The sequence below is a fragment of the Salvelinus sp. IW2-2015 genome, unplaced genomic scaffold (genome assembly GCF_002910315.2).
Source record: "Salvelinus sp. IW2-2015 unplaced genomic scaffold, ASM291031v2 Un_scaffold1601, whole genome shotgun sequence".
Classification (NCBI taxonomy): Eukaryota; Metazoa; Chordata; class Actinopteri; order Salmoniformes; family Salmonidae; genus Salvelinus; species Salvelinus sp. IW2-2015.
In genome coordinates this window covers 156,565-169,742 of record NW_019943023.1, presented here as the reverse complement: position 1 = coordinate 169,742, position 13,178 = coordinate 156,565, and the positions used below count along the sequence as shown (strand labels likewise).

The following is a 13,178-nucleotide window of genomic DNA, read 5'->3' as shown; positions in this document are numbered from 1 at the left end:
TGTGTACTTTGAGAAAGCCCAAAATAAAATGGATTCCTTTGTTTGGACTTCCCCTTTCTCCTTAAGCCAAAAGACTGCTAAATAGTTAGTCGGGTAGCTATTTCAGGGACTGAGTGGCGCAGCAATCACTGCATCGCAGTGCCAGAGGTGTCACTACAGACCTGGGTTCGATCCCAGGCTGTATCACCAATGAGTGACCTCTTAGCCAGAGAATGTCATGTTTCATGTTTATAGAAAATAGGTGTGGGGGTGGGGGGGGTTATGAGTGCGTGAGTGACGGCTGAACTCTTGCATTAGGAGGGCATCACACTGAGGGACTCTGGAGATCAGCAGTTTGACCTTTTCCCCAGAGAGAGAAAGAAGAGAGCGATGTTCCCCTCTCTTCGCTTCAGGGACTGCTATTTCTCTTCCTTCCCCCCTTACCATTATAATCTGACTAGTAGCTAGCTGGTACAGTGGGTCTTCTGCACGTATAGGATGCTGAGCCACACACCCACAGGTTAATGACAACAACATGAATGCCATTGGGGTGTTCAAATATTCCGAACATGACTTTGTTACGCACTTCTGTGTAAAACTATGAGGCTACATGAATACAATTTGATTGACTACTTGATTGAGTGACTGACTGATCATCTAATGGTTCTCCTCTTTTCTTTCTCAGGGTTCCACCTCAGCGGAACGGTAACAGAACCGGCCACGCCGTCGGAATCCGAGCTCGTCTGCAGCGTGAGTGTCAGCTTCGACCGCTGCAAGATCACCGCGGTCACGTGCAGCTGTGGCAACAAGGACATCTTCTACTGCGCGCACGTGGTAGCACTGGCCTTGTACCGCGTACGGAAGCCCGAGCAGGTCAAACTGCACCTGCCCATCTCAGAGACACTGTTCCAGATGAACAGAGACCAGCTGCAGAAATTTGTCCAGTACCTGATAACAGTACACCACACGGAGGTGCTGCCCACTGCTCAGAAACTAGCTGATGAGATTCTGTCAACAAACTCTGAGATCAACCAGGTCCATGGTGAGTGGGGTTGGGGTGTGTGTGTGTGGGTGTGTGTGTGTTTTTCTGGAATAGATTTCCCCCTGGCTGATATGATTGGCTGGCTCCAGTGAATCCTTACCGGATATGATTGCAAACTTGACATTCATTGAAATGAAGCTGCAGCAATGTGGTGCTTTCAGAACAGGGCAGGGAAGAGAAGAAGAAAGATGTAATTGTAACAGAAAAATGACCTAAGTTAACACATTCCTTTAGTAAAAAGACAGGTGCTGCTGATAATACAGCAATCGTCAAGGCAGAGATCATGTACACTATGTGGACACCTGCTCGTTAAACATCTCATTCCCAAATCATGGGCATTAATATGGAGTTGGTTCCCCCTTTGCTGCTATAATAGCTTGCACTCATCTGGGAAGGCTTTCTACTAGATGTTGGAACATTGCTGCAGGGACTTGCTTCCGTTCAGCCACAAGCATTAGTGAGGTCGGGCACTGATTAGGCCTGGCTCGCAGTCGGCGATCCAATTCATCCCAAAGGTGTTTGATGGGGTTGAGGTCAGGGCTCTGTGCAGGCCAGTCAAGTTCAGAAAARGGCCTTCCCCAAACTGTTGCCACAAAGTTGGAAGCACAGAATTGTCTAGAATKCCAGACCAGTATTCCCCCTCCACCAAACTTTACAGTTGGCAATATGCATTGGGGCAGGTAGCGTTCTCCTGGCACCCGCCAAACCCAGATTCGTCCGTCGGACTGCCAGATGATGAAGCATGATTCATCACTCCAGAGAACGCGTTTCCACTGCTCCAGAATCCAATGGCGGCRAGCTTTACACCACTCCAGCTGACGCTTTGTATTGCACATGGTGATCGTAGGCTTGTGTGTGTGGCTGCTTGGCCATGGAAACTCATTCCATGAAGCTCCCTACAAACAGTTCTTGCGCTGGCATTGTTTCCAGAGGTAGTTTGGAATTTGGTAGTGGGTGTAGCAGCCAAGGACAGACAATTTTTACGCGCTACCCCCTTCAGCACTCKGTGATCCCGTTCTGTGAGCTTGCTTCTACACCACTAACATCACATACTTTTGTATTTATAGTCYTRTGTGGCTCAGTTGGTAGAGCATGGCGCTTGCAACGCCAGAGTTGTGGGTTCGATTCCCACGGGCGAATTCCCCAAAGTATGAAAATGTATGTACTCACTACTTTAAGTCACTTGTCTGCTAAATTACTCAAATGTTAATGTAAATATATAGTGTATGTGTAGCCCATGTATCTGATGCTGTCTGGACTMTTTTTGGCCAGACAGCATCAGATACATGACCTACACATAGTAAGACAGATGGGCACTGTTTCGCTAGCTTGGATGCTTTCTCTGGTGAGATGGTTTCAGCCACTTGATGGAAAGTTGGCAGCTGCACATTACACTGTTCGGATGCTGGAATTGTTTTGGATGAACGTGCAAATGTAACCTACTTTTTGAAGTGAATTGTTTGACAACCTGATGAAGACATGACTGGTTTTGTTCATGGCACATTAAAGGGGGGGGGGGGGGGGCTCAGAATGGCCTCTGCCTGGGGCCTCTGCCTGGCCTCTGCCTGGGGCCTCTGCCTGGGGCCTCTGCCTGGGGCCTCCAAATCACCTCCCTGTCCGTATGAGCAGCACTAATGTGTGTGTGATGATACTTTACTTAAGCTGGTGTCATATGAGGGCTATTTTCATCTTGTTTGGTTTTTTGTTTGTGTCTGAGAGCCCAATGCTTTCGCTGAGACATGGAAACTCATTCAATCTAAATAATGAGCTGTGTGTGTGTGAGACTAACYTCTCTCTGTCTCCGTGTGTGTAGGAGCCCCAGACCCCACGGCAGGGGCCAGTGTAGATGATGAGAACTGTTGGCACCTGGATGAGGAGCAGGTCCAGGAGCAGGTGAAACTCTTCCTCTCACAGGGAGGATACCACGGCTCTGGGAAACAACTCAACCTGCTGTTCAACAAGGTAACATATACAAAACACACACACACACACACACATACACACACACACACACACATACACACACACACACACACAGCCCTTGTCTCTTTGCTGACCTCTCTCCTTCCCGCTCTCTCCCCCTCTCCCTCCCTCTCTCCTCTAGGTGAGAGAGATGTTGAAGATGCGTGACTCCAACGGTGCCAGGATGTTAACACTGATCACAGAACAGTTTATGGGCGACCCTCGTCTGGCACTGTGGAGACAACAGGGAACCACCATGACTGACAAATACAGACAGCTGTGGGATGAGCTAGGTAAGAGGCAATGCACACACACACACACACACACACACACACAAGGACCGACATCACTTGGAAGAACTAGGTGCTGAAGAGAATACACATGCACACATATGAGTGTTGCTGTGAACCTGGTACTGTTTGATTGTGTGTGTTAGTCAGTGGTGTTAGACCTACAGTGCCTTCAAAATGTATTCATACACCTTGACTTACTCCACATTTAGTTATGTTACAGCCTGAGTTCAAAAGTGATTTAAATAAATAAAAATTGCACCCATCTACACACACTACCCCATAATGACAAAGTGAAAACATGTTCTTAGACATTAGTGCACATTTATTGAAAATTAAATGCAGAAATATCTCATTTACATACAGTAAGTATACACACCCCTGAGTCAATACTTTGTAGAAGCACCTTTGGCGGCGATTACAGAGGTGAGTCGTCTTGGGTATGTCTGTATCAGCTTTGCTGGGTTCTACTAAGCTAACATATGGATTGTTTTAAGATTGTCATACCAGGGATAATTTAGCTATTTGATTTAGAGTTTTAGGACCCCTTTAGGTATAAAAAAAGATATATACATACAATTATTTGATGAAACATTGAATTTGGCCTTACTGCTATTGTCCCATAGAAACTCATTGAATAACAGATTCATACATGTGCAAAAAATATCAAAAGGAAGTTTGTTTTAAAGTGTGTCCTATATCTGAGACATATAAGAAAGATCAGGATGTTTTAGTTTTTTAAAAACTCATATTTAACGAACAAAAAATGGCACTAAACTACTTCCATATACAGTACCAGTCAAACGCTTGGACACACATACTCAATCCAGGGTTTTTCTTTATCTGTACTATTTTCTACATTGTAGAATAATAGTGAAGACATCAAAACTATAAAATAACACATATGGAAACATGTAGAAACCAAAGAAAGTGTTAAACAAATCAAAATAGATTTTCGATTCTTCAAAGTAGCTAAGTGGCATTCTCTCAACCAGCTTTACCTGGATGCTTTTCCAACAGTATTGAAGGAGTTCCCACATATGCTGAGCACTTGTTGGCTGCTTTTCCTTCACTCTGCAGTCCAACTCGTCCCACACCATCTCAATTGGGTTGAGGTCTCTCCTTGTTGGTCAAATAGCTCTTACACATCCTGGATGTGTTGGGTCATTGTCTTGTTGAAAAACAAATGATAGTCCCACTAATGCCAAACCAGATAGATGGCGTATTACTGCAGAATGCTGTGGTAGCCAGGCTGGTTAACCTCTCTTGGGTACGTGAGACGTTAGCGTCCCACCTCTTCAACAGCCAGTGAAACTGCTGGGCGCCAAATTCAAATACAGAAATATTMATTATAAAAATTCAGAAAACAAAACATATTTTACATAGGTTTAAAGATTAATTTCTTGTGAATCCAACCACGGTGTCAGATTTTTWAAATGCTTTACGGCGAAAGCATACCTTACGATTATTTGAGAACATAGCCCACTAGACAAATCATTACAAAGAGTAACCAGCCAAGTAGAACAGTTACACAAGTCAGAAATAGAGATAAAATTAATCACTTACCTTTGATGATCTTCATATGATTGCACTCAGCAGACATTAATTTACTCAATAAATGTTCCTTTTGTTCGATAAATCTCTTTATATCCAAAAACCTCAGTTTTGTTTGCGTTTTCTTCAGTAATCCACAGGCTCAAACGCAGTCAAAACAGGAAGACMAAAAAATCCAAATTGTATCCGTAAAGTTCATAGAAACATGTCAAACGATGTTTATATTCAATCCTCAGGTTGTTTTTAGMCTAAATAATCGATAMTATTTCAACCGGACAATAACGTCKTCAATTTAAAAGGTAAACAAGAAACGCAMTCTCTCGGTYTCGCRMATGAAAAAGCTCTGTGACACTTTWGGGTCMACTCATTCAGACTGCTCTTRCTTCTTCATTTTTCAGAATACAAGCCTGAAACAATTTCTAAAGACTGTTGAYATCTAGTGGAAGGCATAGRAACTGCCATTTGAGTCCTAAGTCAATGGATATTGTAATGGCATTGAATAGAAAACTACAAAACAAACAAAAACTACTTCCTGAATGGATTTTTCTCAGGTTTTTGCCTGCCAAATCAGTTCTGTTATACTCACAGACCCTATTTTAACAGTTTTGGAAACTGTAGAGTGTTTTCTATCCAAATCTACCAGTTGTATGCATATCATATCTTCTGGGCCCGAGAAGCAGGCAGTTTAATTTGGGCATGCATTTCATCCAAAATTCCGAATGCTGCCCCCTACCCTAGAGAAGTTAAGTGTGACTTTAATTCTAAATAAGTCACAAACTGTCACGAGCAAAGCACCCCTACACCATCACACCTCATCCTCCATGCCTCACGGTGGGAATCACACATGCAGAGATCATCCGTTCACCTACTCTCCATCTCACAAAGACACAGCGGTTGGAACCAAAAATCTCACATTTGGACTCATCAGACCAAAAGACAGATTTCCACCGGTCAACTGTCCATTGCTTGTGTTTCTTGGCCCTAGCAAGTCTCTTATTATTATTGGTGTTCTTTATTAGTGGTTTCTTTTGCAGCAATTCGACCACGAAGACCTGATTCACGCGGTCTCCTCTGAACAGTTGATGTTGAGTTGTCTGTTACTTGAACTCCGTGAAGTATTTATTTGGGCTGCAATCTGAGGTGCAGTTAACTCTAATGAACTTATCCTCTGCAACTCTGGGTCTTCCTTTCCTGTGGCGGTCCTCAGGAGAGCCTGTTTCATCGTAGTGCTTGGTGGTTTTTGCGACTGCACTTGAAGAAACTTTCAAAGTTCTTGACATTTTCCAGATTGACTGACCTTCATGTCTTTAAGTAGTGATGGACTGTCGTTTCTCTTTGCTTAGTTTGAGCTGTTCTTGCCATAATATGGACTTGGTCTTTTACCAAATAGGGCTATCTTCTGTATACCACCCCTACCTTTTCACAACACAACTGATTGGCTCAAGCTCATTAAGTTGGAAAGAACTTCCAAAAATGTACTTTTAACAAGATACACCTGTTAATTGAAATGTATTCCAGGTGACTATCTCATAAAGCTGGTTGAGAGAATGCCAAGAGTGTTTAAAGCTGTCATCAAGACAAAGGGTGGCTACTTGAAGAATCTCAAATATAAAATATATTTTGATTTAACACTTTTTTGGTTACTACATGATACACATATTCCATATGTGTTATTTCATAGTTTTGATGTCTTCACTATTATTCTACAATATAGAAAATTGTAAAGATATCAACAACAAAAAACTTGATTGAGTACAGTGGGGCAAAAAAGTATTTAGTCAGCCACCAATTGTGCAAGTTCTCCCACTTAAAAAGATGAGAGAGGCCTGTAATTTTCATCATAGGTACACTTCAACTATGACAGACATAATGAGAAGGAAAAAAAACAGAAAATCACATTGTAGGATTTTTTATGAATTTATTTGCAAATTATGGTGGAAAATAAGTATTTGGTCACTTATAAAAAGTATTTGGTCAATACTTTGTTATATACCCTTTGTTGGCAATGACAGAGGTCAAACGTTTTCTGTAAGTCTTCACAAGGTTTTCACACACTGTTGCTGGTATTTTGGCCCATTCCTCCATGCAGATCTCCTCTAGAGCAGTGATGTTTTGGGGCTGTTGCTGGGCAACACGGACTTTCAACTCCCTCCAAAGATTTTCTATGGGGTTGAGATCTGGAGACTGGCTAGGCCACTCCAGGACCTTGAAATGCTTCTTACGAAGCCATTTTTTTTTCTCATTTTGTCTGTCATAGTTGAAGTGTACCTATGATGAAAATTACAGGCCTCTCTCATCTTTTTAAGTGGGAGAACTTGCACAATTGGTGGCTGACTAAATACTTTTTTGCCCCACTGTATGTGTGTCCAAACCTTTGACTGGTACTGTATATTTTTCAAATTGGTACTGGGCCACCTTCAGACGAGTCTTGTGAGGCTTGTGGGTGTCCTAGAGCAAAACAATATTAGTGTGTCGCCCAAACTGTTCGGACACTACAGACGCAGATCGGCGGTACCGACTTCAGACGCGTCCCGTGACGCCATTGGCAGACTTGGGGGATTGAGACGCAGCACATGCAAAAGAAATGACATCTCTAGTTTAAACAGATGGATTTTAATGGGGATGTTGTTATTATACTATTTAGATTTCCACGGAGGCGTGGACATCAACTCTGGGRGGTGAAGTTGGATGGGGAGTGGTGGTGAACAGCACGCATAGTCTTTCCACAGATTTTTCAATGGGATTCAAGTCTGGGCTTTGGCTGGGCCACTCAATGACTTTCACATTGTAGTTCTGAAGCCATTCCAGTGTTGCTTTGGCTGTATGTTTGGGGTCATTGTCCTGTTGGAACGTAAATCTTTGCACCAGTCTAAGGTTGTTTGCAGGTTCTCATCAAGGATTTGCCTGTATTTGGCTCCATTCATTGTTCCCTCTATCCTTACCAGTCTCCCAGTCCCTGCCGCTGAAAAGCATCCCCATAGCATGATGGTGTGATGAGCTGTGCCTGGTTTTCTCCAGACATAGCACTTTGCATTCAGGCCAAAGAGTTACATTTTCATCTCATCAGACCACAGAATCTTTTGCCTGAGTCTTTCATTTGCCTTTTTTATAAACGACAGGTATGCTGTCATGTGCCTTTTTTATAAACTCMGTCTGGCCGCTCTTCCATAAAGGCCAGATTGGTGTGCTGCAGAGACGGTTGTTCTCCCATCTCAGCCAAGGAACTTTTTAGTTCTGTCAGTGCTCATTGGGTGCAAAAAAATCTCAACATTTTCCCACTTTGTCATTTCGGGTTATTGTGTGTAGATGGTGAGAAAAAAATCGCCCGAAGGCACTATCTCTCTGCACATTGTGATATGACGACTGATTGCATGATGGGTAGTGTTTGGCATGTATCAGGAGTGTATTGTATTGTCAGTCTATGTATTTTTATGGTGTGAGCTAGGTGTTTTGTGAAATATGCTTTTCACAACCTAAAATGGGTTCTGATATTGTGAGCTGGGTATTTCGCTCTCTCTCGTTCGCTCTCTCTCTTTCTGTCTCCCTCTATTTTTCTTTCTTTCTCTCTTTCCCTCTTTTGACAGAACAGATGAAATGTGGGCTGAATGCTCAAATTAGACCCATCCAAGGAAATAAAGGGGGATGGGAGCGAGGGGGTGAAGTGTGATGGCGTGTGTTTGTGTGCTTGTGTGTCTGTGCGTGTGTGTGTGGATTTCTGTGTGAGTGTGTGTCAGGAGATAAATCCATCTTGCTGAGCCCAATATTGTTTTAATGCATGTGCGTGTTGGATCATTCGGAGTCTGAGATGCTGGTTCTCATCTGGCTTAGGTTGGAGAAATAGAAGCCATGATTTCTCACTGCGGACGTGTGTGTGGGTGCCAGCCAGTTCAGGAGACCACTGGATGTACAGTGTTGAATGTGTTTCTGTAGTCCCTCTCTCCTCCTTTCCTCTTGTCATAATGAACCACAGCTGAAGTAGCTGTGTGTGAACACTGAACTGTACACTGTCCATATTCACGATAAGCAGGGCGGCTTTAGGAATTATTCCTTGTTAGTGTCTAATCGGGGGAGAGTCTAGATAGACCCTAGTCTAGTAACCAGATCCAGTAGAACTCAGCCCTAGCCTCGCAACAACATCCAATAGTAACCTGCCCTAGCATCATCCCATAACCACAACCCTGTTGTCATGGTAGTTGATTGTTGGAAGTGTATTATTTATCCCCCCTTTCTTTGTCTGTTTTGGTTTCTTTCTCTCTTTCTGTTCTAAGGGTAGTTCATCTCTTATTTCTGGATAATTTGAATGCATCATCATGTTTTTAATGTTTTGGAGATTCCTCCTGCTTGATGGATGCACATTCTCCTCTTCCCTTTGTCTTCTTTCCTTCTCTCCCTTTCTGCAATCTTGCCTCCTTTTCATTCTTTCTCTTAATTTTCTTCACTCCCTACTTTTCCTTCCCATCTCATCCACTCTCTGTTTTCTCCCCTCTCCTCTCTCTTCTTTCTGTTTTCCTTGATGCCGTGCAAAGACAGAGGATAAAGTGACTCCTCCCCCCTTCCTTCCCTCCTTCCTATCTCATCCCCCTCTCCTCCTGTTCTTTAGCTTCACCTCTCTCTCCTCGTGTCTCATTTTGTCATTTTTCTGTTCATTTTTCATAATTGTCAGTTTTTCCCAGTTTTTTTTCCCTGCATACTTATTTTTGATGCCTTCGGTTTACTTTCTAAATCTCTCTTCTTTCCTCTGCCTCTATCCTTCCCTCACTCCCTTCATCCATAACCCATCTCCCTTTCAGTTCATGCTTCAGGTAATCAAAGTGTGTGTGTGGCAGGCATGTAGGCATGTGTTTATTGAAAAGATAAACACAAGGTCCAAAACCTTTTAATGGCATCTATTTTTCCCTTTTTCACAGAATCAAATGACATGGTTCAAGGATGAATAATAATGACAGAAACATCCTTTGTGTGTGTAGGTACCCTGTGGATGTGTATTGTGCTGAACCCCCACTGTAAGTCGGAGCAGAAGTGTGTGTGGCTGAGACAGCTTAGACGGTGGAACAGCGTCGATGTGTGTCCATGGGAGGACGGAAACCATGGCAACGAACTACCCAACCTCACACACGCACTACCGCACGGCAACCCAGGTGAGAAAACGCACACGTAGACAGACAAACATGCACACATCTCACACACACCTGACCAACACACTGCCTCAGGGCGTCCCTGCCACCCAGGTGGGACAACCACACTGAGCGTGTGTGAGAAAAGCCTCCTTCTTTTCATCATGTTCTCTCTGTCGATCCCTCGCTCGGTCTCATGCCTCTTTTAATCAACTCTCTCCCTCTCCATGTCTCTGCCCTACGTTCTGTTCTTATTAGTTTCTCTGTCTGATGGAATAAACCCAATAACCCAAGCGGGATCTTATAGCTACGGCTGCCCCTGTCCCTGTCTGAGCTAAATTAGAGAAAATACAATCCCTTTAAAAATGTATATGAGGCTTCTGAGTAGGGCCAGTGCAGTGAATGAGCTTTTCACCCAGGAAGCTTTAGCTTTAGGTGGCTGATCAAAGCAACGTTTTSTAATGAAAATTCTCACATTGTCCTCTTCTTTCGCTCCCCTTTTCTACCCACCCTCACCCCTCTCCCTAATCGCCCTCTCTCCCCCCTCTCTCTCTCCCAGACTTGTTGTCTCGTCCTCATAGGACAGTGTTTACGAGGGCCATTGAGGCCTGCGACCTGCACTGGCAGGACACACATCTGCAGCGCGTCATCACACATGACCTCTGCACACACACACACACACACTGTCCCCACGACAACCACGGCAGTGGAGGGGCACTGTTTGACGCCCGCGGCTGGCCCCTCTGGCACGGTGAGTGTGTATTTGTGTTGACAATGACGAAAGGAGGGGAGGGTTTTAGAAGACAATTTGGGGGATTTTTTATTTTATTTAGTTGACGTAGCTTTGGTTTTGGTAGTCTGTTGAAATCCCCCCTCCCATCCCTCTTGCAGAGCACGTCCCAACAGCGTGTGCGAGGGTTGATGCGCTGCGGTCACATGGTTATCCCAGAGAAGCCTTGCGATTGGCCATTGCTATTGTTAACACACTCAAGCGGCAGCAACAGAAACAACTACAGCTCCTCCGTAACCACAAAAAAGGTCAGTTAGTTCTTCATCGTTTCATTTATACTGTTTCACTAAAGGACGGCCTCACTCTCACTCCTGTCTTTGTCTGTACCTGTATGTTAACAATATAATACAAGTGTACTAACTGTAGGGACAGTATATAAACTGTAATATCAATGTACTAACAGTGTATTAGCTGTGTATAAACCATGTAATAACAGTGTACCGCACCTGCTGTCTCTAACTCTGAATGATTGGCTATAAAAAACCAACTGACATTTTAATCCTGAGGTACTGACCTGTTGCACCCTCTACAACCACTGTGATTATTATTATTTGACCCTGCAGGTCATCTATGAACGTTTGAACATCTTGGCCATGTTCTGTTATAATCTCCACCCAGCACAGCCAGAAGAGGACTGGCCACCCCTCATAGCCTGGTTCCTCTCTAGGCTTCTTCCTAGGTTCTTGCCTTTTTAGGGAGTTTTTCCCTGCCACTGTGCTTCTACACCTGCATTGATTGCTGTTTAGGGTTTTGGGCTGGGTTTCTGTACAGCACTTTGTGACATCGGCCGACATATAAAAAGGGCTTTATAAATACATTTGATTGTATTAACTGTGGTAATAGAGTTAGTAGTGTATTAACTGTAACTAGAGTAATAACAGTGTATTAGCTGTGTAAATAGGGTAATGATAGTGTGTTAACTGTGTAACTAGGGTAATAAGTGTGTTAACTGTGTAACTAGGGTAATAAGTGTGTTAACTGTGTAACTAGGGTAATGACAGTGTATTGACTGCGTAACTAGGGTAATGACAGTGTATTGACTGCGTAACTAGGGTAATGACCGTGTATTGACTGCGTAACTAGGGTAATGACCGTGTATTGACTGCGTAACTAGGTCTAAATTACTTGTTCGATATAATAAAAGGATAATGGTTAGTATAGGGCGTGTTAAGCGCGGTTGTGGCAGTACTTGAGGTAGTTAGTAACCGTGTTGTCTACGCAGATCGACTTTAATCCGCTATAGGTTATTACTTATGTAGAGTCTAACGCGTGTTATGACTCTGAGTGGTCATCGCGATAGCTAGCTAGAAGCTTAGCTACTATAACGATAAGTTAATACCACGTGTATTGACCTCATCCTTGATCGCTGACTACCACGGTTCGTCATAAAGCATGAAGTAAATACGGGTATTCAGATGTGCTATAGAGCTCTATTAGGGGTGAGTATAAAATTCTCGTATAGGACGATATGTACTAGAGTGTGATACTTTAGAGGATTAGGGCTTAGAGGTGTGTGAGTAGGCCCGTTATGGTTGTCAAAGAAGGTGTTATAATGGTATGTGCGCTAGAGTAGTGTTCTTAACCGTAGTTAACGCATAGAGATTGGTGTTATATACCTGTTGTTAGGTTCTATGTGTTTCTCAACAGTTTTGCCTAGCTGAAGAAGGTGTTTACAGTTGTTAGAATGTAGCACATCTGTATGTTAACAATCCGTGACTGTAGCGTCTCTGGTTATAGTGCTACCTAACAGTGTAGTAGTATAGACGCACAGTATACTAAGTTACATGATCAAAGTCATATTGAGCTTCGGGTTAATAGTTTATACTACGTGGATATGAACAGAGTGAAATTATGCGTTAGTGGAATAATCTGGGAATGTAATCTGGAGTAATACGGTATTTACAGAATGGCTATATAATGGAGTGAGATACGGGTACGCTTTATCACTTGTCACACATACGGTAATATAATACGGGGTATTAATGTAACATCGGAGGTGATACGGGTGTATGTCAATCCTTTCGATAATAGGGAGTAGTTGTAGTCGCGTATTATAATCACTTGTTAAGCAGTGCTGAGCGTCATGTTAGTATGTGTGTGTGCTTAGAATTCGTAGCTGGATCAGGTTAAGTAACGTGGTATGTGTGCTAACTTGATACACTGAGTAGATTGCGACGTATATTATCTTGTAATTGGATCGTAATTACCTAGAGAGTTGTTTGTGAAGAAATGTTTAATAAAGGTGTATATTGTAGGAGTGGTTTATAACGTAGTGGTATTGCCGTGGTACTTAGGGTATCATTGTACGTGTAACTAGGGTATTGTACCGTCGCTCTGACTTCAAGAGGTATTGAAGAATTAACTTAAGTGTGGCATTACTCAAATAGACACATGTGGCCATGTAAACTGAATAATATACGGGGTATTGTTGGACACTGTAACTGCAC

General features: G+C 43.1%; 1 protein-coding gene across 1 annotated transcript in view; it reads left to right on the top strand.

Moving 5' to 3' along the window:
• LOC112071385 (zinc finger SWIM domain-containing protein 6-like) overlaps window positions 1–13,178 on the top strand; it is a 63,528-nt gene that overhangs the window by 32,588 nt on the left and 17,762 nt on the right. Inside the window, exons 2-7 of the mRNA XM_024138840.2 lie at window positions 665–1,021; window positions 2,835–2,983; window positions 3,126–3,276; window positions 9,795–9,965; window positions 10,501–10,692; window positions 10,833–10,979. Of these exons, the coding sequence (XP_023994608.1) occupies window positions 665–1,021; window positions 2,835–2,983; window positions 3,126–3,276; window positions 9,795–9,965; window positions 10,501–10,692; window positions 10,833–10,979 (1,167 nt within the window). The remainder of the gene's footprint in view (window positions 1–664; window positions 1,022–2,834; window positions 2,984–3,125; window positions 3,277–9,794; window positions 9,966–10,500; window positions 10,693–10,832; window positions 10,980–13,178) is intronic.